At 39.5% G+C, this 23380-nt stretch overlaps 1 protein-coding gene across 8 annotated transcripts in view; it reads left to right on the top strand.

Moving 5' to 3' along the window:
* The first annotated feature begins 1357 nt into the window (after positions 1-1357).
* fryl (furry homolog, like) overlaps positions 1358-23380 on the top strand; it is an 84868-nt gene continuing 62845 nt past the window's right edge. For 3 of the 8 annotated variants that reach the window (XM_017304412.1, XM_017304411.1, XM_008407493.2), the window contains exon 1: positions 13763-14253. In XM_017304412.1, coding sequence (XP_017159901.1) covers positions 14025-14253 — 229 coding nt within the window. In that variant the 5' untranslated portion in view covers positions 13763-14024. Of the gene's footprint in view, positions 1529-7622; positions 7692-13762; positions 14254-23380 lie in introns of those variants that run through there. The other 5 variants (XM_008407498.2, XM_008407495.2, XM_008407494.2 and 2 more) reach the window with 3 other exon arrangements.

Raw genomic sequence — 23380 nt, 5'->3', positions numbered from 1 at the left:
TATATTGATATATATATATAAATATGTGATATATATCACATATTGCATTGTGATATATATCACAATGCAATATCTATCGCTTATTCAAGGCCCTTCACATAAATCATAAAATCATTCGTGACAACAGTCTAAAAAAATTATGTCCTGACTTTTGGTTATGATCTGAATTTTCAATCAAAGAAAAACTGATTTATTTTTTATCCATGGACTATTGACTAATGGATTACAAACTGAAAAGAATTGCCCCCCAAACCAGGAAATAAAATGTATATACAGAGTGGAAGATAAATGCAGCAGAAATGCCTCGTGAAAGATTCTAAAAAATTTTAGGTCATTCCCTCTGTTTCTGAGTTGTAGTTTATACTTGACAGCAGTCACACAGTGGCAAATGCTAAATATCAAAAATTGTGCTTCATAACAAAAACACCACATTTTCATCCAGCTCACATAAACATGACCGTAATCCAGCCAGATTAGAAGGCAAATAGGTTTGCATGTGGTTACTTGAATGTATTTAGTTAAATGAAAAAAATATTGTGTTTAAATTATGCCGGCATATATTTTTAAAGACTTTATAACTTGATAATTTTAAAACAGAGATCCATCAAAGATAAATGTAAGCGACTCTTTTCAGGTTTCTGTTAATCACTAAAAATAGATTGTGACGGTGTAACATTTATTTCCATTAAAAGTGAATGTTTTTTAAATTATTATTATTATGCTGCTATTACAGTATTACAGAAGTATTTATGAACTTGTTTAGATGTTGCAACATTGCAACCACAAATTTCAACTTGTATTTTTAAAGTTTATATTAATTTAATTACAATTACAAAACATGTAAAATGTATTTAACTTATGCTCACATTTTTAGATATCCATTAAATCACAATTTTACTACCAGAAACGCTTGAAAAAAAGGAAATTTGCACACTTATTAATAAATGTAATAAGTGTAGCTATTAGTCCCCTCGCTAGATGTAAATTCAACAAAGACAACAACTTAAGCCACTTGTCAGCATTTTTACGCCTCATTCAAAGCCATGTTAATTGTAGTTTGTTTGACCAGTCCAGTAACTTTAGATTTTGAACTAAGGATAATCAAAGAAGAAACATATAATCTAAAAAGAACTCCGCCCATCATAGCACATATCGGTGTACTCCGAAAATCAAAACAAATGTATAACTCTGCCAATGCAGTCCTCCGAAAGACGTCATCCAATCAACAAGTAATCAGCTTAACGTTGGAAAGTAATTTATCCAATCAGAAAACTGTGCTACATGTAGGCGTATTTTTTACACCCAATCATAATCAAGAAGGAGGAGCCAAAAGGCTTGCCGTTGGCTCTGACAGAAGACCTCTACCGACTCACAAACAGACTGCGAAAAAAAAGAGAAAAAAAATCACACCACTACGCAAATCCTTCCAATGGAGGAGGGCCAGGACGTTCAAGCTCGATCGGCAAATGAAAAGAACGTCTGCAAGCTAGCGACCTAGCTCAACTAAAAGGAAGAAGAAGCAAAAGTTGTAAGTAACGTCAACATCCCAAATACTGCTGGAATTAAGAAAAAAAGTGTTTTCTGCCAAACGCAGCTGGCGTTGAGCTGAGTTACTAACTTTGTTGAGATTAACGTTAGCCTTTCAAAATAGGCTGCCGTAGCATGCTAAAGAAGGAGTTTGGCTGTTCTGCTAGTGTTAGAGTTAATCGCCTTCCCTCTTTGCAAGTTAAATGGTAAACACCGCTCACGTACGTGTTGTCATTGCGTGTCTCGCTTCCTGGCGGCTAGATTAGCCCCTTATATTCTATATGTTGTTGTCTTGCGGAACGTTATTTTAGCCTTTACAACTGGCTGGTTGAGCTAAGGCAAGTTAGCTCCTTGCTCAACACTAGCAGTTTCCTCTGTAGAGTGAAAACGCTAGGCTAAGATGCTAACTGAAGCCTACTGTAAATCCTATTCGTCTTATTTTGTTTTAAAATGAATGTTAGCTTCTTGTTATGTTCGGTCTTAGTGTTTGTAATGCAGCAACAATTATGACCTAACCGGCTAAGGAAGTTTACCCACAGCAGTCAAAATAACCAAGCAGATTTAAGCCACTGTTTTTCTGGGATGTTGCATAAATCTTTTGAAAGCTGCAACAAAATTGAGTTGTATATAACTACTAACAACAACAAATATTTTGTTAGTCTGAGGTAACTTAATAAAAAAAAAAAAACGTTTAAGTGCAAGAGACTGTAACATGTCTGTGCACGGTGACTCTTATGCAATAGCATAACATTAGGCGAACTTTCAGCTCTGCATCTGACGTTACTCTGATAAAAAGCATTTGTTCAGCGTCTCTTGGATACAGACAGAAAGGAATCTGGCCAGTCTGCTGTGTGAGGGGGGTAGAAGGGCAACTATTTAAGAGGAAGGCGCCGTGACAGATAAAATACCGGTTTGTGTGTACAGTACTGACTCCCACGACTCTATTAACGTAGATGATGCTCTTAAATTTAGTTCTCTCTGTCTTCACTTAAGTTTTGTGTCAAATATGTAGAGTACAAGTACAAGGATCCACCCCCCCCCCTTTGCTCCCTTTTTTTTTTTTGCCCCACGTTTGGTGATTTTGATTGTTTAATTCGGACTAGCACAAAGTAGTGTGTGTTTGTTGCATGGAAAAAGATAGTTTTTTTGTTGACATTTTTTCCAAAAACTTTGACATTAATGAACAAGCAGCAGCAGACAGACAGGTCAGGGATTAAATTGCTGGGACATTTAAGGCAAGTTTAGGTCAGGTTATAAAACAATGTCCCAATCTCTGTTTAACCTGTTTTTTTCTGAAAATGGGAAGTGTTGGAAAAAAAAGTGAAGAGGAATGACATTAAAGGCAGGAAGCATTTTTAGATGCTGTGAAAGACTTTAGACTTGGGTGAAGGTTCACCCGAACACACTGTCACATCTACAATGTAATGATTGCAATTAAAGCATATTCACACGTTTGGCTATCTCAGTCAAAGTCCAGATTTAAATCCAATTGATAAATTTGTGTCAAGACTCGAAAAGAGTTCACAGACGCTTTCCCGTCCAAACAGATTCACGTCGAACAAAACGTAAGCTCTCTGGATGCGCGAAACCGTCAGAGACATCGCCCAAAAAACTCGCAGCTCCGACTGCAACAAAAGTATTGAATAAAAAGTATTGACTCAGCATTTGCGAGTAACGCCAAAAAAAAAAACAAAACAAAAAAAAAACATTTGTATTTCTCCCTCTACTTGAGGACAAAGTGATACTCCACTTTGTGTTGGAGTGTCGGTAATGACTACAGCTAAAATATATAAAAGTTTCCAACTCTGACATGGCAAAATGTGAAATGCTGAGACTTCTTTCAGGATGAGTTTGCTGTTGGTTAATAACAGCATTTTCTCGATGAGGTTTTTGCAGTGTAGTGCCAACACTGACCTACAAGGCTTTGCTGAATCCCCCACTACACCGAAAAAAAAATAAAAATAAGCCTTTGATGGCAGTGCAGATGTGTACTTTACGTGCACCGGCTTGAGGGAAATCCCCCCAGATTGCCGCGACCTATCTATCTGTGATTATCTAGGGCACAATTCCAGTGAATTAGTATGTTTGTTTTAATCTGGTAAGGCATTAATGGTATTGAAGAGTATGGGGATGGAAAAACCAAGCCCTCTAAAACACCCCCACAGTGGCCTCTCACTAAGCTGACCCCCTGCAAGGATTAACTGTTAACTCAGCATTTCAGCAATCACCACAAAAAATTCACTCAGTGTCTTTAACATTTCATGTATCAATTGATGTAAAAAAAAAAAAAAAAAAAAAGGAAGTTCGGGTAATTCTGCTCCAGCTACTTCAATATTAATACACAACATCCTCATGTCACCTCTCCAGATGCGTCTACTTGATTGTTTGCTATTATTACAAAGCTGGACCCAACCTAAACCTGGACAGAACAGTTAGTCGTTTAGATCCGTGTGTTTGCGTTTGGTCATGTAGCTATTATTGGACACCTGAACAAATAGCATTCTGAGGAACTGCACACGAACACACACACACACACACACACACACACACACACACACACACACACACACACACACGACTAAAAACCTCACTGTTTGCCCAAGAAAGAACTGAATCCAAGCACCAAACTATGAGATTACAGCATCCTGCACTAAGCGTTGGAGTAAAAGCACATTTTTCGTCTGGTACTTAATATTCACTTGTTTGTGGGAAAGGCTCTCGCATCAACAAAGACTTGATATGCAAAGCTTAACGTGAAAAATGAAATTTTCACGATATTGATTATTCATATACCTCGCACTTTACATTAGAACCACTAACGTCAAAGTATCTGATGGTGTTCAGGTTTTTGTATAAATAGAAATTTGAAAACGATGCTGTGCCGGTTACATTAGCGTAGCCTTTTCTCTGTAGTTACAGCTTCAGGCCTTTTGGGGTGTGCCTCTACCATCTTTGAACACCCAAAAACACTCTTTTTTTATTTATTATTAATTTTTTTTTGCACATTCTTCTTTGCAGAGTAGAAGACAAATTGAACGGAGAGCATCTATAATTGTCAATTTTAAGTTCTATCCGCGGAGTCTTAATTTTTCCTGCGGACTTTGTTTGGACCATTGTAACACATGAATATGTACCTCAAGCAAGTTTTCCCCCCAGGAATTCATTGTAAACATCTCCATCAATCTTCCCATCAACTCTAACTAGCTAAGGGAGAAGTATGTGATGTTGTCACCAACATTGTTCCTAAATAAAAATGTTACGGTCAGAGTAATGTGCACCGTTAAGCTAAGTTCAGTTCTTTTGTAGAGGTGAAAAAAATAAGATTTTTCTGCATATCGCATTACGTGATACGTCACCGTAGATTAATGAATAATAATGAATAATTTTGAATAATTCCTTGAGATTTTTTTTATTTCAGGCAGCTAAGATAAGCTAATACTGGTCATTTGAATTACAGAATTTTATGCACAAACCCCTTTTTGTTTAAATGTAAAACTGATGGAACCTGATAGAATTGTTTTAAATGTTTTATTTATTTACCGTCACTTCCTCTTGTCAGTCACATAATTTAAACAGAATCTGTAGACAAACATTTATTTCGGAATTAAAATTGTTTTCTGAATCGAGTTGCTAGACGTTGAAGGATTCTTTGACCGTATGTGATCCACATAGGATTTTTTTTTTTGTAAAGCTGCTAATCTCACACCAGAAATATATACTTTTTTATTTTTATTATTTTTTTCAAAATCAGACCCAGTCTGCTTTTATTTGTTGTCCTAAATCTGATAAGGCTCTGATATTTTTTCAAACCTCAATCTGATGTCGTATTTCAACATTTACGTCATTTTCATCTCCTGTGTTGGACTCGACTGTTTTGCCCTGGAGAAGTTGGGATGCTATTTACAGTGTCAAGCTAAACACTTTGACCTGCTACTTTCTGTTACTATAGTCAGTCTTCATTGGAAAAAAAAAACAAAAAACAGCCTTTGTAGCTTTTCCAAAGTCCAAATGGGCCTCCCTGAATGAGGGGTTAATAGAAATGCACATTATCTATTTAGATTCTTACTGAACAACATCTTCCTTCTCATTATTCTGCATCACCTCGGTCCATCACGTAAATCCTAGTAACATACATTGACGTTTGAAATTCAAGGGGCTGCATCTTGCAAGCATCTCTTCTTTCTGAAGCTTAAATTAGCTCTCAACATCAGCCAGTTTAGGTTAGGCATTCTTGTTCTTTATTGCATTGCAAGACTTTGGGATAATGCAGCGCACAATGAGGACAGAGTCTCGCTAGAAATAACCTATAATTGAGCCCTGCTGAGCAAGATTATCCGCGGCTTTTTGGAAAGAGGGTTTGGAGCATAATTGATGTTTGGGTCTGCCTCTGCCAAGGAAAACACCCTGTTTTTGTCCTCAAGACGGCCCGAGCTGAGTTTGGAGATTTCTGACGTTTTTACAAGGGCATCAACAACAACGAACCCTCTGGTTTTTATATGTCAATTGGAAGGAAATGAGGACCATCTGAAGCATCCTTAAAGCGTAGTCATTTACGTCTCTAATCGGAAGGATTCAGGAATGTTTCCGCTTAAGAGGTTGTGATTGCAGCAAGCCAGGCATCTGGAGGTAGCCAGATATCGTCACTCCCAAATTCTGACAGTCATCTGGGCTAGTTTTAGGAAACGTATTTAAAAGGTGTAATTTACTAAACATTTCAGAGATGCTTTTCTATGTGTTGTTGGGGCTAAATGAAACTGAGGCAATAGAGGGAGTTAAGTAAACATAACCTCATCTTAGAGGTTGTCCTGTTTCCTTTATGGCCAGTCAGTGACCTATTCATTTAGAAAGCAACGGGTAGTAATAAAATAGACAGAGAAGTTAACCATTGATCAGTTCAGCTTTTGCCTTCGCTGTTGCTTTTTTCCTAAAACAGGCCATTATTTCATTTGTACAACAAACTGTTTCTTATATTACTATTATTATTATTATAATTACCGCCATGTTTTTCTAGAAAAGTTTCATTGTCGTCAGAATGACAAAAGAGCTTCAACATAGAGCGGTAGATAAGTTTGTGCTACAGGGTTCAGGATGTAAGCAGGGTTGGCTTGCCTTTTTTTTTTGGTGGTTAGTTTTTTTTTTTTCTTGTTGGGTTTTTGGAGTCACCGAGTTGGAACAGGAAGTGAGTTGTGTTATTCACAGGTTTTATCACCGTGAGAAAAGCAAGCGAGGGTGGCTGAGAGACTATCTTTGTTTTAGGCTACGTTTGCGGTGGGTGGGTTGTGTGAGCTTGTACGCCAGCTTAAGTCGACTTGACTTGAGGTTCAAGTCGAACGTTGATTTGCTCTCCACCTTTGCTGACCTGTCGTCGCCATCCGCTCACATTCACACAGTTGGTGTAGCGTGGAAGTTCTCACAACTCAACTTCTCTGTCTGGCTGCTCTGACTAAGGCCTTGTTCTTCCTTCCTTTGCATGTGGTTTGATAGGTTTGAAGTTTCTGGTGTTCTGTTAACATTCTCTCTCTCTTTCTGTCTCTCTTTTTTTATGTGTTTATTTCTGTCTAATTGGATTGTTTTCCAAAGTCCCTTTCTAACCCAATAAGCATGGTGCTCTGAGTCAGACCGTGACGACGAATGCTCGACTACATAGAAGATGACTTGACTATAAAAGGAGTCTTTTTAGCTATTAATATGATAAAAGGGAAGAATAGCGTGGTTTAACCCCGAATGCTTACGTAACCGCCTCATGGATGTAATGGTAATCTTCAGATTATTACTCTGCCCAGCAGGAGGTCTTAATCCTGTCGCAATAGAGAGCAAACCAGGCTGAAGCAGACAGTGGGCTGACAACTCTTTGCTCTGCACCAAAACAAGCCAGTGCAAACTTTAAAGTTCAACATTTAAAAACGTCATCAAGTCTAAAAACTTTGCGGGTCGGCGGCTGAGCCCTTGTGGTTTCAGATTGCGGCAACATTAATGCTTCTTAAACGTTCTAAAGTGTTGAGAGACGTTGAGTGACGGGGCATGCTTGTGTTTTGTGATGTCGTCATGTCAGCCTTCGGTTTTGCTCGACGCGCAGCTTCTGCTTTTTGTTTCAGATTCCTGTGCAGTGAGGTGGCGGGGGTCTTTGCGTCTTTCCAGTCGAGCCCCTGCTCTATGGCCTTAAGGTATGTCGCACGGGTTAACAAGGGTGGTCCTCCGTGGGCTGTTGTTTTGGAAGCAGCTGTTCCCAAAGTACTGTGGAAAAGGAAAGGAGAGAGAAAAAGTAGAAACATTTCTTTTTTTGTGTGTCTCAATTGCTTTCTTTCAAATATCCGTCTTACTGTCTTGTTGTTTGCTCCGATGTTTTCTCAATGCTTCTGCAAAGAGTTTAGGGCATCACACGTAAATGCATTTATGCATTTATCTGTTTTTTTTTAATACACAGTAGAAACCAGTTATTTACGTACAGTGTACTGTTTTTGGTCAGACTTCACAGTCATTGTTGCAATATTCAGAGATGAAATCACAGTTGCAGGTTTGGGTGGTGCATTTATCATACCGTTATGAAACATTTCTTATAAAAATGTAGATTTATCGTTGCCTTGACGCATTTCAATTATTGATTAAAAAAAAAACAGTCTTATCAGAAATTTTATTTTTACTATTTTCTCCATTGTTTGTTCAACAGAAAGCATCAATAAATATCAGTAAAGAAAAAAATTTAATTAAATTTTGTTACTGTGTGAAGTTTAGTGATATAAATCGTACTTTTTTAATTAAGTGCTGTTCTGAAGAATCCCCTTTCAAATGGGAAGAATTGTATTTGTGTTGGCACAGCTGTGTTACTGCACGCTGTGCCAGGCAATTACCGTAAAAAGACGTAATGAATAGTTTTTTATCGTAACATTTTATTGTTATCACAATAGTACCACAAAACGTCACAATAAAATTCCAGCTTAATCTCATATTCTTCAGTTTAGGTGTTAATGACAGCCTTTCCTCTACTTAAATCCCATTTCCTTCACTTGTTTTCTCTCAATCTGGTCTCAAACACCAACTTCTCACTTGTTTTTTGCCTACTTTGAAGACAGTAATTTTTTGCCCTCACACTTTATGTTTTGTATAGTTTGTCTGGATATTTCTTCTTTTGAGTAGCACTGTAATATTGTTGCTGTAAATAGTTACTGTACATTGTTTCTGAGCAGATAGGAATCACGTCATGATGCACAAAACGAGACTCATTTCTAAGGGTCTGGTTGGGTCACATTCTGACATTCCTCAGCAGTGACAACCAACCAGGCTCTTTGTAGATTCCTTCATGAGCGTCACTCAGGACAGGGCAGACCCCAGATGCTTCAGACTCATCCCGTTGTCATTCTGCGCTTTTGGTTTCTGTTTCCAAATTAAGGAGCTTCAGTTTAATTTGCTGGTGCAAAGATCTAAAAACAAAAAAAAAGGTAGACAAAGCTTTAATGCATAAAAAAAGCAACTTTATTCAACGATCGTAGAGTTCAGGGGAGGCAAATTTCGCCATGTGTACCGTCTCCTAGCCCAAACTTGTTGCGACCGCTCTGGCTGTGAGCTTCACGTTCAACAGGCGGCACCGACGTCAAATGCAAGTCACAGTCAACAAAACAACAGTGACGCTTATTGTTTTTTAGGAAGTAGAGTTTGGTTGATTTGACATGTTCCTCATTTGGATGATTATTTCTCAACACAAACTGTGCACAAACCAGGATGTTATTGTCATCTGTGAGACTTTTTGAACAAGTCCATCTCTTTGGGTGGAAAGATGGCGGTTCAACTGATCCAAAAATAGTAGAAAACAGGGAATGCATGTTGATAAGGTCTTAGTAGTTTGCAGTAGTTTGGTGCTGTTTATTGATTTAAAATTTGTTAAAAATCATTATTTTATTTTGCCTTTAGGAAGTTTAAAAAAAAATTGACATTATTTTTAATTAAGTTGCATAATTTTTTTTGGATTAAAAAAAACATGACATCAAAGTTTGTCTGTAAAAAAACATTGTAAAAATAGGGAAATCTTTCATTTTTACTTGCATAAAAACATGCATTTAGTGGTTAAAATTTAGATGGCATGCCCATGTTGTTGCTGGTACGGCTTCATCCTGTGGTGTCTGGTTGCGCCAATAGAGGGCAGTACAATATTGTTTGCATGTCCTGCTCCCCTCACATGAACCAGAGAGTGTTTACTCGCAGCCGGAGGCGGAGTTACAGTTCAGATTAATGCCTGCCCAGACCGATCCGATCAGAGTGACCGTAGTGGATTTAAATGCTGACTGTGTGCGCCACGGGCCCCTTCAGCTGACTGCAGAGCAGACCCCTTTTTCTCCTGGGCTCTTAGCCCACAAGCTTTCCTGTTTTCTTCCAGTTTGAAAGCAGAACAAGGCTGAAACGGGTGGGGACGCAGCGCGGCTTAGGAACGCTGAGTATTGTTCCCAGGGCTTCCTCTTCCACATTCCTGGGCTGATTGCGTTGTGGGCCTCCTGCACAGGGTTATTGTTCTAACTCAACAGCACTGCACAGACCTGGCCTCAGCCCATTGTGGCTGCCTCCACTGACCATTGTGGTGTGCAGACTAAGTGATGACTATCTTTGCCTCTGGAGCTTTATTCTCTCTTTGATTTATTTGGCGATTCTTACTCAGATGTGCTGTCTCATCATCTGTCGACCTGTTCTCACTCCTTAGTTTTGGCAGATTTGAACAAATATCTCTGTTATTAACACTCGACGTCTCTTTGCAACTCATCAACAGTGTGTTTAAGGCTGTAACAAATAACAATAACAAATTTAGCTGGATGTTAAATTGTCCCGATAAAAGATAAATACCATTGCTTTTCAAGTAATGCATTGATAATAACGTAACAATTCAAGTTTGGCCTCTTAAAGATCAATAAAATTAAATTTTGCACCAAATCCTCCACACTGGATTTGGAAAATATTTTAAACATCCACTATAAAACACAACTATTTGCACTTATTGTGATCATATATTTGTACTTTTTGCACCTGCTCACAGTCCTCAAAGCAAGCATGTATCAGCAGTAGGATGTATATGGTGCTGTTGTGTCAGCAGTAGAATGTATATGGTGCTGTTCTGCAGACCTTATTTTACCTTTACACTCATATTTAATGCAGCATTTTTCTGTATGTCACCATGAGATTCTGTATCAGCAGCAGGAGCCTGAAGCCTGGTGGAGCAGAGAAGAAGTTGGATGTTGTTCTGGAATAAATTTATGTTGAAATCTTTTGGAAATGGGTTGTTTTTCAATGCTTTTCTTTCTATACATAGTTTCTTTAATATATTTATGTCGTGTGTGTGTATATATATATATATATATATATATACTGCTCAACAAAATAAAGGGAACACTCAAATAACACATCCTAGATCTGAATGAAATATTCTCATTGAATACTTTGTTCTGTACAAAGTTGAATGTGCTGACAACAAAATCACACAAAATCATCAATGGAAATCAAATTTATTAACCAATGGAGGCCTGGATTTGGAGCCACACACAAAATTAAAGTGAAAAAACACACTACAGGTTGATCCAACTTTAATGTAATGTCCTTAAAACAAGTCAAAATGAGGCTCAGTATTGTGTATGGCCTCCAAGTGCCTGTATGACCTCCCTACAACGCCTGGGCGTTTCCAGACTGTCACATGTGCTCAGTGTGAACCTGCTTTCATCTGTGAAGAGCACAAGGCGCCAGTGGCGAATTTGCCAATCCTGGTGTTCTCTGGCAAATGCCAAGCGTCCTGCACGGTGTTTGGCTGTGAGCACAACCCCCATCTGTGGACGTCGGGCCCTCATACCATCCTCATGGAGTCGGTTTCTAACCGTTTGTGCAGACACATGCACATTTGTGGCCTGCTGGAGGTCATTTTGCAGGGCTCTGGCAGTGCTCCTCCTGTTCCTTCTTGCACAAAGGCAGAGGTAGCGATCCTGCTGCTGGGTTGTTGCCCTCCTACGGCCTCCTCCACGTCTCCTGGTGTACTGGCCTGTCTCCTGGTAGCGCCTCCAGCCTCTGGACACTACGCTGACAGACACAGCAAACCTTCTTGCCACAGCTCGCGTTGATGTGCCATCCTGGATGAGCTGCACTACCTGAGCCACTTGTGTGGGTTGTAGAGTCCGTCTCATGCTACCACGAGTGTGAAAGCACCACCAACATTCAAAACTGACCAAAACATCAGCCAGACAGCATAGGTACTGAGAGGTGGTCTGTGGTCCCCACCTGCAGAACCACTCCTTTATTGAGTGTGTCTTGCTAATTGCCAATAATTTCCATCTGTTGTCTATTCCATTTGCACAACAGCAGGGGAAATTGATCGTCAATCAGTKTTGCTTCCTAAGTGGACAGTTTGATTTCACAGAAGTTTGATTTACTTGGAGTTATATTGTGTTGCTTAAGTGTTCCCTTTATTKTRTATATATATATATATATATATATATATATATATATATATATATATATATATATATTCCCTATACCAGATCCGACTATCGCTTTTAATTTTTTTTCTTGCTTTCTTTTCTAAATATTACATTTAAAACTTTTCAAAAAGTGGCTTTTATTTCAATCATCCGTTCTATTAATTGTATAATGTTTTAATTATCAGAATGTAGTCATATTATTAGTTGAATAAAGATGCAATTTTACCAGGAACAACTTGTTCAAATTATGAGGGGGAAAAAAGCTTCAATAGACAAGAGCTGACCAGCACAGCCTGCGTGGTTCTTTCAGTTGTTTGTACAATTGTTACTGATTTGTTAAAAGATGAAGTATTTCTACTAGTATTATGTGTAAAACTTACACCAAAGTATAACCTTCAACTTTCATTGTTTAAATTTTTTTTGTTATTTTTCGTGTTGGAGTTTTCATGGAATTGCTACTTTGTTCTCCTCGCATTACAACTTTGTTCTCATAATTAAGAAAAAAAAAACAAATCTTAACCCAGCCCTGGTATTCTGTCGTAGAGTTTACCTGAATTCAAAGTCCAAATAAACTGAAGCTGTAAAACTCACTTTTCAAACAAGATGAAATCGTAGTCTGTTCAAATAAGGAAACGAAAGCATGACATCTCCTGCCGTGTGCTGATTGAAAACCGCTTTCTATCGCACACATTTGAAACGCAGTAGAAGAATCACTGAGTCGCACGCCGTCTCGCCACCGAGCACTTTCATTTATTATTTACACCCTTTGATGTCCCGTTGTTATCTTACATGGCCTTTCCAACCTAATGGCTTCTAGTGCGTACAGTATATCTGCTTTGAGAGTGCGTCTGTGTCTCGGCAATAGAAAATTGAGCCCAAAAAAAAAAAAAAAAGACTGTAGATTATTTTAGTTTGTTGGTGATTTTGCGCTGTAAAATAAATGGTTAACAGCATCACAGCAGTGAATGCCTCTAAAATGGTTTAGCGGTTTCACACAGGCACGTGCCAAAATCACCTCATCTCACTTTTATGGATCGTCGCAGTTTTCTGTGGCTGTTGACGACTCGCCGCTTGCGCTCGGATGACTTATTCATTTCTGGACTCAGTACCAGCGAACGGCGAATTGATTATTTCTTTAGGCAAGTGAGGTGGTTTTTTTATTTTTTTTATTTTTATGAGAGTCAGCACAGTGTATCCCGTCTCTCCCTTCTTAGTCTGCAGGAAGGGATACTTGCATACTTGCAAGGGTTTGAATTTGCTGCAGCCACAAGCTGTTTAGCCAAGCAGAGCGCAGCAGTCTGTCATCGGGTCGTTTCACAGACACCATCACTTTGCCGTTCTGTTTCTTTTCATAAAAGCTCAGCACTGTCGAGCAGAAGTGAAAGCAAGGCAAGAGGTGATGGTGGAGGCGATACTTCTGTGATGTCGGAAGAAAACAAATAAGTTTTTTTTTTGTTTATGTACAATTGGTAACACATGACAGTATTTTGACTTTGATAAGAGCTATCAGCGAATGCAGGCGGGCGAGGAAAGCCAACTGCGTGAAGGTTTCCTGCTTCTTACGCCGTCTGTCAATCTCCCACTTCCAATCTTGTGCTCTTTCACTTGTTGGCAACATGAGACGGCAGGGTGGGGCTGATGTCGTCTCTGTTACGATTGGCCGGTAGCCCAAGTTGTGTTATCTGCTGTAAAACATGTTATAGCCCCACCTCAGATAGGGCCTGGCACTGAGACATAGCCCAGCCTACCCACAGTTACATCACCACCTGTGGAAACAGCCGTGTAGCTTTACTTTCTCTTCACGGTCTGAACAAGACAGGTAATGTTGCAGTGTGGGGGGAGGCTCCCATTTACCGCCACAGGTACATGCCCTCACACTCTAACTCCACAGCGTGCAGGTAACAGCTTGACACACATTCTGCCGTTTCACCTGCTTCTCTAAAATGGGGCAGAAACGCCAGGTGACTTGTCTGCGTTGCCGCATGGCACGGCACAGGCTCCCGGACTTCTCTCTAGAGTAAAACAGCAGGGAAAAAAAAAGAGGCTTGTTGACAAATGGAGTTTCTAAAGAGCCTGGTTCCGGCCGTCATCTCGGGAGAGTCACCTGTTGATCACGGGGGAAGCTCTCCCAGGGAGCCGGGTCCACGGCTCCTCCGCATGAAGAGACTGGGTCTGCTCGCCATGGGACAGACCATCGAAGAGGATCCGGTTGACCCAGACATAAGAGAACACGCAAGACCCAGCTCCTCCAGACATGCCAACAGTAATCAGTCTCGGCTCAAAGGTACTTTAAAGAAACACTGACGCAGCAGTTATCTGTAACAATAACGATACATTAATAACCTCTGCTAGAGTGGTCTGGGTTGCTTTGTGTGATCTTTATAACTCTTAATCTTTATTTATCGGTAATCAGAGTTTGGCTTTGTTGTTCCAGTCCTAACCCCTTTATGCCTGTTGTCATAAACAGACTTTAAGAAGTCACTGTTTGAAGACTGTTTACAGTGTCCTGTACTGTGTTTAATCATGTAAACACAGAATCATGGGTTTTGCAATGTGGATTAAGTTTGAGATGCACTGATGTTCATTCTGTAGCCGAGTTCCAGTCTCTGTTTTTTCCAAACCTTTGACACGTCAATACCGTTTTTGCTTCAACAACTACTCTATTTTAAAAAAATCCAAGAGCAGAATTTAGTACAAATTGTTTGTTCTAACCATTCTGCTGTTGCCAGTAATTGTTTATTTATATTAATATAGGGGGTTCGCACATCCTGAAGAAGTATTAAATTCATGTATCTAAAGTGTCTTGAAGTTGGCCTCAAATAGGTTATGCACAAGTCTTGCATTTTGTCGTGGCAGGACTATTTAATTTTTCATCCTTTTATATGAATTTTCTGTCAGGTAAACATTTCACGCAGACGTCTTCACTGCGTTCTGTGACTCAAGGTGACTGAGGCTACCGGTAACTAGCTGCTAACAGACCCTTTCTAGCTAGTTAGTTCATTACCTAGCTAATTTTTTGCATCTATTCAAGTACAAATTTATCGGCCAGTTGGCTGTAATTTTCTTGTTTTTGTTCAGTCTTAAATTTAATTCAAGGTGGCATGAAAAAGGTCTTAAATCTGACTCGTCAAAACTTGCAGGTATCTTGTAACAACAAGGATAACATCATGGTGCAATGGAAGGACTTTTATTCCTTTGGTGCTACCAAGAAGCCTGTTGGTAGGGTTCATTCTCTGATTAGAAGGAAAATCAAATTTTTAGTTTTCAAATTCAGGGTGGGTCAAGCAGAATCTCAGCCAGTCACAGTCAACAGCCGATGTCTTGGTGCATCTCCTGATTAAAGTAACCCTTCTCAGTTGTTCTGCAGGGGAGTTTACAAAGCTGCAGTGAAGGAGACCACAGAATAACTGCGGTACTAAAACATTACCTTTTTTAACCCCTCCCCCCAATGAACTTTACCTGCTTTGGTGAGGGTATCTTCTGATCAAACATCCTCATAAACTAAAAAAAAAAAAAAAAAAAAACATGCAACGATGTTTCAAAATAACAGTTAAGTCATTGCAAGGTCTCTGCTAAATTTAGACCTGTGAGAGCCGAAAGAGACAGCTCAATTTCCCCTTTTCTCATTTGTCCAGCATTGTGCACATTTTTCTTCCTACTGTTGTGTGCGAACATAATGCAGGAGCAAGGCGTTTCTGAGGAGCGCTGTTTTCATTTGGATTCAGCATCATTTTAAACTGATACCTTTAAAAAAAATCAAGTTTAACAAAATACCTTCAGAAGTCCTCTGATTAAGTAAAGTTGTAACGTGACAAAATGTGAAAAGGTTATTTTCAAACCTTTGAGGCGCTGTAGTAGAAAATACAACCAATTTAAACGGTAGAATTTGTATTTTGCATCTAAATCAGATTTTTTTTCTCCACAAACTTTTCCATTTGTTCAACAAATAGCATCTATGATCTGTGTTTTTTGTGAAATTTCAATAGATTTGAATAATTTTGGAGTCTGATAAAGACCAGAAGAACTGAATGTTGGAACATTTATTAGAGATGCACGATATAATCGACATTAACATCAACATCGACCGACGTCACATGTTTTAACATATCTATAAAACTGGGCACATATAAACAACTGACATTGATTTCAATCTTGTTGCTGTTTGGGTTTCAGGAGTGAGAGGGAAGGAGGTTGGTCATGTGGTGTTTGTTTGGTCATGTGATTATGATGCAGCAATGGACTGTGGGTAGTTTAACTGAAGCAGAGAAACGATGTCAGTGGTGATGTCAGTGGTGTTGTCTTATAACGTCTAGACCAGTGGTTCTTAACCTTTTTTGAGGTACCGAACCCACCAGTTTCATATGCGCATTCACTGAACCCTTCTGTAGTGATAAATAAAATATGATTCCCCCCCTAAACTAAAATTATTAGTTATTACACAACTAGAGTGTAGTTGGGTCACCCTAAGATCACCAAGTCTTCTTAAAAGGTAGTTCTTCAAAATACAGTCAGTGTTTTCAGCAAAGTTGAACTGACTGTCCAGGAACGACCCAAGGTATTTAAAATTTGCCACAGTTTCAACAGGTTGGCCATCGAGAGAAACTGGAACCACTTTAAGGTCTTGTTTAGATCATTTAATTAGCTTTCCATTCTTAAGAGAGTAAAATATTAATAATAAATAATAAAGACTTTGCGGTATTCTGATTTAGTAATGCAATTATATTAGTTGTATTACCACCCCCACGGCACTAGAGGCAGTAGCAACCCTGAAAAGATGCGACTAACGAGCAAATTTAGAAGTACACAGAAAGCTACAGAATTTGGTAAAAACAGTGAGCTTTTGCTGAAGTAATTAAATACATAGACATAAGACACAAGTTCAAATCCATGCTGAGAGTGGAACTCCTTCAATCAGTGGAGTCGTCCTTGCTGCAGCAGCACTGATTGGCTAAGCAATGTAACGTGATCCTCTGCAGCAAGTGATGGCAAAGCGGGGCGTCATCACAACTGTACGCAAGTGTGTCTTTACCTCCGCTGCAGAGGCTCCGCCGAACCCTTGAGACCGACTCACCGACTCGAACCCAGGTTAAGAACCACTGGTCTAGAGGTTGGAGAATCGCATATAAAATCAGTAAATATCAGTTACCGACCGTAACAGTAACTTTAATATCTATCAGTATCGATCCAAGTGTTCATATCGGTGCATCGCTTATATTTACCTTAAATTTATTGACTATAATATGAAATATTCTTTTTGATTTTAAAACAGTGATGGGTGGCTTTTTATATTATACAAGAAGCTATCTGACAGATTTAGTTTTTTTTATTTGCTAAATTTAGATATTGAAAGTGTTGAAGCGCATTTCCTTGCTGACCAGCTCCTCTGATGGATGCCACTGATACGCTGCTACATTATTTAGCTGTTAGAAGTTTTTAATTACATAAATCGTAAGATAGAAATACATTAGCAGATTTCCACATTCATTCTTTTGAAACAATTTGCCAACTCTGAAAATGCCAATACTTCAGAATTGGCATGGCAACAAGCGAGTTGTGCTGACGGCGCTAAACCTCCGCAGACGGTCTATGCTGTGTAAGAGGATACAGTGGCTAAAGGTTTGAGATGTGTGCGCGTCTTGTGTGAAGGACAGTGAGTGTGGGTGAGCAGCGGGCCGATGCATCTGCTTGTTTTACTATAACTTTTTGTGTTGCCGTGCGACCTGTCGGAGCATGCTACCTGTCGTGCTTTAGCCTGTTTGCTCATGGCTGAAGTATGACTCAGTCCATCCTCGGTTAAACTTACTTTACCTGTTGGCTTAGAAACAATCAGTCTAGTCAGGTAACCAAAGTAACCCACAGAAACAGGCTTAACTGGGCTTATTTAAAAAGTCCAGTGCAGTTGGCCTGAATAATATATAACCATGACGAGCGTGTGCTTTACTCTAACTGCTGGACTTTAGTTATATTTGCTTATATTAAAACATGAAAACAAAAATGGATTCCCTTTAATCATGCATGGTCAGTTGGGCAGTAAAGGATGCAGAGTTATGTCTGCATTTGTTAAAAATTATTATTATGTAATGTTTTTTAGGCAGGGAGCTTAGAAATAGATAAGTTCTTTACCTTCACCAAAAAAAAAAAAAATAGTCTGAACCCACTGGCATTAAAATGAAACGTTAAAAAGATTTTATTCTTTTCAGCTGCAGCACCTTCAGAAAATGTAAAGAAATTCCTCTTTTTCCATCACAATTCAAATTGTAAAGGCAAAAAAAAAAACAAACAAACAAAAAAACAGATTGATTTAGTTCTTTGTTTAATTTAATATAAATCATGCATCTTCGTATAAATTATGAACTTTGGTGATTCTAGAAGTGTAATTAGCCTGTTCATGTTGGTGTGTATATGTCTTTTTTTCTAAAAATGTATTTTGATCCATTGTTTTATTAAAAGACCTTGAGAGACTGATACGTGGTCCTTTCAGTCTCTTCTGCTGAATCATCTGCTGGTTTCTACCTTTAAGCAGTCGATCAGTGACTCCTCACCTTCATTTAATCTCATAAGGGTTTAGCGGTTTGGTCAATAAAGAAGCTTTTAGATGCTGGAACACAGAACTCACAGCAATATTTTCTTTGCAGTAAAGTTTCTCCACCCCAGTATGAAATGCTACCTCTCATCCTCTTTATAAACTCAGGAGTGGGCTCCTGCTGGAGGACTGAAATGTTTGTTAAAAGGACCCATAATTGAGAAACTAATGAGAATGCCAGAAACCTGTTTACTTATTAGATTCAGGGATGACAACCTACCCAGTGTTGACATAAACACAGCACTGTCATGGCAGCGCCTTTTCAATGATGCTTTATGCGGGCCCCAAAAAAAATCCGATCAAGGTGTTTTGATGGGTGTAGCAGATTTACCCGCTGGAGTTTAGGGAGTGTTTTGAGCATATGACTGAACATGAAAGCGCTTCTGTTAGGTCGCGCTTCTGTAATGCGAGTTCTCTGTGAAATGTCAACAGGGCGTGTATCCAGACAGACTGGACAAACTTATTCATCAAGTTTCTTAAGTAGTTATTAGTCAGTTATATGGAAAAAAAAAACTGTTTATGATGTAGTTCTAGGCAGATTTCCCACTTTGTATCAGAGGAAGATAATTGCTGGAAGGTGTTTTATGTGGTTCTTTAACCAGCTAATTTGAGGCCACTTTCACCGAACTGATGTGCAGATAAAAAAAATTAGCCAATTTCAATTTCTCTTTAACAACTAGAAATAACAAAGCTTTGTTTTTGTACTTTTAGGATGAATTTGGAGATTTAGGTCTTGCATTCTTAAACGTCTTAAATTTGAGTTGGTGAAACCTGCAGAAACTGTTTGTACTTAGCATTAGCATTTGCAGCTCTTTATCTTAACCATGGGATTTCTAAAAGACTGCCCACATTTCCATACTGTTTCATGACAGACAGGCTGAAATGAAAAAATTTACTTTTGTATGTTTGTCCTTCCTGCTATCTGCTGAAAGTGTCTCTCTCCCTCTTAGACGATAAGTAATTGAATCTAGTTCTGTTTTTGACTTTTGTCCTGTTTTATGTCCTCATCGAACATTTCTCTGCAAGCGCTGACAAAAAAAGTGTCATGAAGGTTAGAAATGTTTGTTTTTGGCGTGAGCAGCATGTGGCAGCGAGGAGCCCTGTGTGTTGTGGAGTTGTGCTGCATACTCAGACGGCTGTTATGGATGTTAATGTTGTGTCCTCTGTGGCCCAGGCATCACTGAGGAGGTCAGGGATTGAATTACAGCTTTTATCGATTATTGCTCCCACCGCTGCCCTTCAGAAAAGACCGGGACAGGAAATGCATCCTCCACCCTGCGGACTCCTGGGAGGAGAAGCTCCTGCAGCTCACTGCAGGCAAGATAACTCGACTGCCAGTCACTTCTCCCACTTTGCGATTAGAGATGCTGCAATCAGCCTCGGCCGTGCAGTTGGTTGAGATTATTTGATCAGTGAGCTCGTCTTTCCAGGAAGTCGGTTCTAATGTTTGTTTGAAATCCTCGACTCGCGTCAGCGGTCCTGGCTGTAAGGTTCTGGTTCTCAGCTTTAATGTTCCTGGGGAAATGATGTAAGCTCTGCATTCCTTAAACAAAGCTGGTTTACAGAAAACAATACCTGTCTGTTGTATGTCGGCTGGCTTGCTGATAATCATAACAAGAGTCCAGGTTTTATTGTTAAACAGTATTTGTCTTGGCATCCTCTAAATCTGTGTTCCTCCTTCTAAACTGTCTGTGTGAAATACATTGTTTTAGGTATGCTGCCATCTTTTGGTTGTGTACATTTTAATTCACAACAGAAGGACTTGATCCGTTTTAATACATATAATCCATCTCTGGAGGTTTTGAAATAATGTTTGAAGGAGTTGCATTTGAGCATGTGGGTTTCCAAATCAGACGATGTTAGTTTTACCCAGCAGCAGATAAGGTCAGGTTGAGCCAATGTCCAATTATGAATTGAAATTGTTTGGGGAATTCTTTTCCCTTAAATAGACAAGATGAGGAACCTCTAAAGCGTTGAACTTTTTGTACCTGTTTGACTATGTTTTTGCTTGTTTTCTTTTTAATTTGAAACCCCAGTACATCTTGCCAGTGCACATCATTTTCAGATTTTCACAATTCAAGAACCTATTGATTTGGCTATCTCAGCAAATTATTTTGTTTACTTGTTCATGCAGTCATGAACTTGTTGTTTATGTAATGACATAAATGTACAATATTAACTGTTAGATGTTTGTCAAAGAGCCAAGTGGGCATGTAGGTGTGAAGCGGTGCGGAAAGTTCTTCTGACAAACGTTTTAGAAAAGTAGCTTAAATATGGCTTTTGATCGGTTGCACATGTTGATTCCTCATGGAACAGGAAAGAGTTTTCCCTTTAAAATTCTCACATAATAGCTGATTGGAATCATCTTTAAAAAAAATAGAAATTAGTATTGTAGTGAGGTTTCATCATAGAAACTACTTCAAGTAGGAGAAACAACTTATCGTTACAGAAAAAACAGTTCAACTGCAGTCATCGATAACCATGCTAACTAGCCTTAGCATTCACAACAGGCTCTGTTAGCTACAGTGGGAGATGAGCTTCACCACACAGAGTGACTGACAACGTTAGGACCCGCCTCCTGACTCTGATTGGTTGTTTCTATTTAGGACTAGGAGAAGGCAGCAGAGCTCAATTGTTTTATATATATTTTTATTTTCACAGATTCTGTCTCATACCAAACAAGTATGTAAATAAAAATATGAATAAAGGTTACAAACCTTGAGCTTCAAAGTTTTCCAATCTAAAACCATCTTCCTCTTTCTTTGCGTCTACTCAGCAATGTAAAATCATAACGCAGAAAAGGCAAAGGTTTAAGATTCACATGAGGGAACGATTACAGAAGCCAGTGATTCTCCTAGGATTTATTCAATCCTAGCTAACCCAGAGACCACAGCTCCAACATGACCAATGTGCTTTTTTATGGTACTTTTATTATCATATTAAATGAAAAGTGTTAAACAACTGTAGGCTGTTTCCTTTCCTGCTTAGGATTTATCACTTGGGCATTGGTGTCTAAATATGGTGATGGAGCGTTTAACCAACATGACCTCACTATAATCAGATATAGGGAGAGTGTGAAATTGCTATAATGACACGTTTTTATATTTGGTTCCTTTCAAGTCCAATTTTGGCATTGTGGGAAATGTTCTTAGCAGCAACTGGCCAGAGCTGCCAGTGACATCAGTCTGTTAATTTGAAGCTCTCTGAGAAGTAATATTAAATTGCCTGAAGAGGTCCCGAGTCGAAGGCCGCTTTAATTCCACAGCATCTGTGCCGCATATCACAAGGCAGCGCTTCACAGCGGAGGGCTGCATCAGACCTGCACCAGCTGGGGCATGACAAAGCATCTGTTTGTGTTGCGTTTGTTAGCAATGAGCTCTGGCTCATTTTGCATAAGTTGTGTAGCAGCGGACATGTGACGGAGGGAGAGTCTGTGGGGGAGAGAGAAAATAGCGACGAAATGGGAAGAAGACAAAGCGCATTTGTGTTTTTTTTGTAATTTTCCCACTGCTTTTTTTTCTCTCTCTCTCTCTCTCTCTCTCCCCCCCTCCCCAGAATGTTTTGTTAACAAACTTAATCGTGCCCTTGACTACAAATGGCTGGATGGATGTCATGTGGATCTGTTTTTAGGTCTCTGCATGGGTAGAACTAACCGGCAGCAACACCAGATTGTAATGTCAGATAATCCCGTGCGTGTGTTTTTGAACCTTTTTCCATTCACTCAAACTGAATTTTTCTTCTGAATGCAGGATGCATTCAGGTCCTTTTAAATCTTTCAGCAATGAAAGTGTGGAACTACTTACTCTTATTATATTACAATCAAAAATTATATCTCACTTTATAGCACGATATTTGTATATTTAAAAAAAAAAATTTGAGTCGGGAGCCACATATATTCGTGTGCAGCATGCACACTCCCTTTCTCATCCTCCCGTTCGACGCTTTCCCTCCCACTGCAGTGAGGAATGATGCATCAGTGCTGCTGTGGAGCTTACAGGAAGTGCTGCTTTGATAGGCCAGTGGGGAGGCAGCACAGTAGTAGCTCTGACAAGCGTATGCATCGCTGATCCACGGCCAGGAAACACTCGCAGCATTTTGATGACATCACCCGCCCCCACACTGCGCTCCCTCCTCCCAGCATTTGCTGTTGAATTGAGCTTTCTCTCTCTCTCTCTCTCTCTCTGTCTCTGTCTCTGTCTCTGTCTCTCTCTCTCTCTCTCTCTCTCTCTGTGTGTGCCTGACAGAAAAGAGCAATAAGAGAACAAGAGCTCGCTCGAGGGAGGAGGGGCTGGCCATGAACGAATAGCAAGGGAGAGAGAGATTAGAGGTGGCGGAGGGGGGAAAGAGGGAGGGTTAGCAGGCTACAACTGGCACACACACAACACACAGGAAGACAGAAGGAGATGGAATATTACTGAATACTAACACTATTTACGTTGCTTCTTGTGTGATGAGCAAAAGTTCCCGTGCACTTTTTTTTTGTCCTGAAACGTTTCTGGATTGTTCCGTGCTGAGATGGGGATGAGGGACTCTGTGGACTGGCAGCTGGGCACCAGGAGCTGGGCTGGGAGACTTTTCTAACTGTGCTTATGAAATAGTAGAGTTCTGCTGGAAGAAAAAAAAAGGGGGCAAAACTTGTCGCAAATTAAATTGTGCGTTTCTCTAAGGATGTTTCATCTGAAGTCCTCCTGCGGATTCTGGAGTTAAGCAACGGTTGGGCAAGAGGAACTGGAGGGAAAAAAGAGTTGCTAGATTTTTAACAGTCTGTGTGGCAGGTGAATATTTGTGAGCAGAATAAAATGCTCTGATTTAAAAAAAAAAAAAAAAA

The sequence above is a fragment of the Poecilia reticulata genome, linkage group LG4, assembly GCF_000633615.1.
Source record: "Poecilia reticulata strain Guanapo linkage group LG4, Guppy_female_1.0+MT, whole genome shotgun sequence".
Classification (NCBI taxonomy): domain Eukaryota; kingdom Metazoa; phylum Chordata; class Actinopteri; order Cyprinodontiformes; family Poeciliidae; genus Poecilia; species Poecilia reticulata.
Note: the sequence above shows the minus strand (reverse complement) of the source record. Positions and strands in the feature narration are given on the sequence as shown.